Source organism: Babylonia areolata, chromosome 19 (genome assembly GCF_041734735.1).
Source record: "Babylonia areolata isolate BAREFJ2019XMU chromosome 19, ASM4173473v1, whole genome shotgun sequence".
NCBI classification, from domain to species: Eukaryota; Metazoa; Mollusca; class Gastropoda; order Neogastropoda; family Buccinidae; genus Babylonia; species Babylonia areolata.
In genome coordinates, this window is record NC_134894.1 from 12510003 (window position 1) to 12515002 (window position 5000).

The window sequence follows — 5000 nt, forward strand, 5'->3', positions numbered from 1 at the left end:
CCATCACCACCACACCAACAACTTCCGCACTCCCCGTCTCTTCAGGCCGTCGACGCCACACTGAGGACGCTGACAGCAGAAGCAGCAGCAGCGACGAAGAACACAGCGACGACGACAGCGAAGAAGACAGCGACGACTCCGCCAACGCCGGCAGAGGAGGTCGTCACCATCACCGAACCCACATCTACCACATCAACCGCAGCCCCACCATGAGCAGGAAGGGTCACTACGAGGACCCCGTGATCCCAGTCCTTCCCTACACCACCTCCACCTCCACGGGACACCACCCCACGACGGCACACAGGACACGGGCTGTACCAACACCACCACCAACAGCAGCACACGGGGACGATAACTTCGTGGTGGTGACGGAGGTCCTGAACGAGGTGGCCTTCCAGCCGCCCAGCCCCACCACTCTGGACTTCGGGAAGTCTTCTTCCATCGCCAGCAGCACGTCTAACTCGGACTCCACAGTCTCTGGGGGAGAGGAGGAGGAGGAGAGGAGGAGCAAGAAGGGTGCTGGCGGTGCGGGGAGGAGGAGGGAGGGCGAGGGCAGGAGGCAGGGAGAGGTGGAGGGGGGGTCGGTGGAGGCGCTATCCGAGGAGATCAGGAAGCTGGAGGCTCGGCAGTCCAGCATCGGGTCCAGGGAGATCTTCTACCTGGCGGACACACCTGGCCAGGCTGACGATAAAGGTGAGCACAGGGACAGCCTTGGATTTTTTTTTTCTTAGAGAGGGAGGGGAGTGGGGAGGGGGTAGTTTGTTTCTGTCCCTCTGTGTGTGTGTGTGTGTGTGTGTGTGTGTGTGTGTGTGTGTGTGTGTGTGTGTGTGTGTGTGTGTGTTTTGTGTGTGTATATGTGTGTGTGTATCTATGTGTGTGTGTGTGTCTGTCTGTCTGTCGATATCTATGTCGCTGTATGAATGTGTATGTACAATGTGTGTGTGTGTGTGTATGTGTGTGTGTGTGTGTGTGTGTGTGTGTGTGTGTGTGTGTATGTGGCTGTGTGTGTGTGTGTGTGTGTGTGTGTGTGTGTGTGTGTGTGTCTATTCGTGTATATTTCTGTGTGTGTGTGTGTGTCTGTGTGTGTCTGTTTACTCTGTGTGCAGATGTTTGTGTGCATGTCTGTGTCTGTGTGTTTGTGTCTCTGTGTGTATGTATACGTGTGCTATCTCTGCTGTCTGTCTGTCTCTGTCTGTCTCTGTCTCTGTCTGTCTGTCTGTCTCTCTCTCTCTGTGTGTGTCTCTCTCTCTCTCTCTCTCTCTCTCTCTCTCGTAACTGCTCTCTCTTCGAATCCTGGTCTTTTTGCCAAGTTTGACTGGAAAATCAAACTAAGCGTCTTGTCATTCGGATGAGTCGATAAACCGTGTACCCATGTACAAGCACGCATTTAGGGCACTAAAATAGAACACACGACAACATAAATATTGCCCTCTGATAAAACTTATGTAAAAGAAATCCACTCTATTAGGTACACAAATATAATAATTTATATGCATGCGCTATGCCCTCAAGGCCTGACTAAGCGCGTTGGCTTATACTGCTGATCAAGCATCTGCTTAGCAGATGTGGTGTAGCGTATATGGATTTGTCCGAATGCAGTGACGCCTCCTTGAGAAGCTGAAACTGTAACCAGGCTAATATCAAAAGCAGAGTATTTTATGATCATAGTGATTGAGTTATTGCATTACGGAATCGTGTAATGTAATTATTCACAAGGTAATGCAAGCTAGTTGACTGATTGGGTCGTCATTAAGTCATTCTCCTATTTCTTCTTATTTTTTATACTTCTTATTATCATCTAATTGATAATCATAACCATTTGATTATGATAATTATCATTATCATAAAAACTATCCACATTATCATTTGCAATTATCATTATCAACTAAATAAATTCAAACATCGGCATTGATCGAAAGTAATGATGTACACATCTTTGTTGCCTTCAATTATGTTGAAGTAAAGAGATAATGACACCACCACCACCACCACCACCACCACACGCCCCCTCACCCCCACCCCCGCACCCCTGCACCCCCCTCCCCCCAAAAAAGATTAAACAAAACAAAAGAACAAACAAAACTTTGTTCTTTACGAAGTTACCAGTTTGTTCGATGGTTGGTTGTTGATTTGCTGGCTGGTTTCACTGGTTGTTTCGTGTGTGTGTGTGTGTGTGTGTGTGTGTGTGTGTGTGTGTGTGTGTGTGTGTGTGTGTGTGTGTGTGATCATTTAGTCGGTTGGTTAGTTGGTTTGTACGCTTGTTCGTTCGTTCATTAGCTTATTCGTTCAGACATGCAACGGTATGTCTCAGAATAACATGATAATAATTATGCTCCTTCTTTTACAGACGCTAATCACGACTTTGCATTGGACAAGATATGAACTGAAAATAGTGATAAGAAAATTATTTTATAAAAGAAATAAATTAATAAATAAATAAAAGCAGAAAAAAACATTATTGCAACAAACTTGACTCTTGTGGACACTCGCATGATTCGCTTAAGTGTATGCCGTTTTTCTTCGCTGATGATTTACACGCACTTTTTTTTTTTTAATACAGATTTCAATTATATTTGCATATCATAAAATTATTGATACCGTTTTTGATCTCAATGCATTGCTGTGGGTAGCATTTTGGTCTTTCTCCTTATGAGTAATGTTATGGTTGGCTGTATGTGTTGGGTCTGTCACAAAATACCATGGGAACTATAGTAGTTGTCTTTCTCTCTCCTGTGTCTTGCTAGTAGGCTTACTCTCTCTGTCTCTGTGTCTCTGTCTCTCTTGCTACCTCTCTCTCTTGCTGTCTCTCTCTTTCTTGCTCTCTCTCTCTCTCTCTCTCTGTTTTAAAAAAGTGCATGCATATTGATTTATACCATTATTTGTTCCTATTTAAACCAGGCGCTTGATTGTTTTGGGGTTGTTTTTCACTTATTTCACTTGTAATCTTCAGAAACTTCAGAAGAACATACGCAACTCATTTTTTCTGTTGAGTATGATTTCTTCGGAAAGGTTAGGGTTAGAAAAAAAAATGCATTTGAAAGAAAGCACTCGCGTAATCTGGTACTGAATGTGAACATAATATTACTGTGTTTCACAACAGTTGAAGACACACTCGGATTTATCCCTTCTATGACTGGCCACACGTATGATGGACACTTTTTCTTTTCTTATTTTCTTTCTCTTTTTTTTCTTTTTTTTTTCCTTACCTCATGACACCGAAGATTTCCTTTGCCGAACAATGGCCAGACGCGCACTCTTGCTGGAAAGAATGTAACGAATTTTATTAGAATCAGTTGTGAAGAAGACATTATGATATTCTGTATTACGTTACATGTATTGGTGTTGTTGTTGTTGTTGTTGTTTTCAGTCCGATAGGTTACAAAATGGTGAGGCTTACATACACAATACACAGACGTTGAAATTAAATGTTATAACTATTGGAACGTTTTGTTTTTGTTTTGTTTTTTAACTCGTGTGGGAAAAGTATGTATGTTTACATGCTTTGTACATAACAATTTTTTATATATGGTATACGTGATATTTTTTTTTATACATGGTTTGATCTCATTTGGCATGTAGCATATGCGCTTAGTACATATAATAATGTGATGGTATTATGCTTAATTTGATTTCATTCTGTGATCACACATATAGATACTCTTTTCTTTCCATTTGTTTCACTCATGAGAGTTAGAAGTATGTTTTTTATGTCCAACAGTAATGACCCTTTTGGTTACTGGTTTAAAGCAACGAAAATTGGTGCTAAGCTTATTCATATATATATATATATATATATATATATATATATAAGCCAAATGACTGAGAGTGTTAGCAGATTGCAAAACCTGTTTCTAGTTGCATTCCTTGGATTTAAACGTATGACACGCACGCGCGTGACCACGCGCTGTTGTACACGTACACACATTCGTACACATGCGTAATTTGTGCTCACACGCATTTTCACACGCCAAACGTACACGAATACACAGAAACACAGACACAAACACACAGACACACACACACAGAGGCACACACACACACTAACACAAGCACGCGAACTTTGCCTCGCCTCTTTTTATCTGGTTATGAATCAAACAGAATGTGTCTTGCCTCCCTTTGTTTTAGATTCACTTCCCCTTCTGCAGGGTCTGGCTCTTGCTTTGCATCTTGCCTAGTATCTTGCACTTGCTGTATACTTTGCCTTGCTTTAAAATGTAATTTATTATATCTTGACCGAATGTTTTATCTTTTTACATGATGACTGACGTGTGTGTGGTGATCAGGGAAATATATGTCAGTTACTCCTTTTTCTCTTTGATATTTGCTTGCGGGAATTTTGAGTGAGCAGAAGGAATTTTTTTTTCTGGTTTGGTTGAAGCAGACAATAAATGTGTATTTTGAACTTAATTGAATTGAACTGAATTACTGTGCATTGTGCCATGTCTTCCCCCTCAGTTGCTTAGAAACCTTGCACTGGATTGCCTCTTGTCTTGCTATCTTCTTCTTCTTCTTCTTCTTCTGCGTTCACTCGTATGCACACGAGTTGGGCTTTTACGTGTATGACCGTTTTTACCCCGCCATGTAGGCAGCCATACTCCGTTTTCGGGGGTGTGCATGCTGGGTATGTTCTTTGTTTCCATAACCCACCGAACGCTGACATGGATTACAGGATCTTTAACGTGCGTATTTGATCTTCTGCTTGCATATACACACGAAGTGGGTTCAGGCACTAGCAGGTCTGCACATATGTTGACCTGGGAGATCGTAAAAATCTCCACCCTTTACCCACCAGGCGCCGTCACCGTGATTCGAACTCGGGACCCTCAGACTGACAGTTGAACGCTTTAACCACTCGGCTATTGCGCCCGTCTTGTCTTGCTATGAATCTACTTAGTTATTGTCTTTTATTTTCCTCGCACTCTGCATAGCCCTTGCAGTCTCGGCTTCCTTTTCCCCTTTACTTTGCCGTGTAATGGTTTGTAGCTTGCCTTGTGTTGTCT

The 5000-nt window shown here is 42.6% G+C and overlaps 1 protein-coding gene across 2 annotated transcripts in view; it reads left to right on the forward strand.

The window, feature by feature from the left end:
- The window catches only part of LOC143293457 (uncharacterized), a 76170-nt gene that overhangs the window by 48735 nt on the left and 22435 nt on the right, over positions 1-5000 (forward strand). For both annotated transcript variants that reach the window (XM_076604328.1, XM_076604329.1), the window contains exon 8: positions 1-693. This exon is cut by the window's left edge and continues 1041 nt beyond it. In XM_076604328.1, coding sequence (XP_076460443.1) covers positions 1-693 — 693 coding nt within the window. The remainder of the gene's footprint in view (positions 694-5000) is intronic.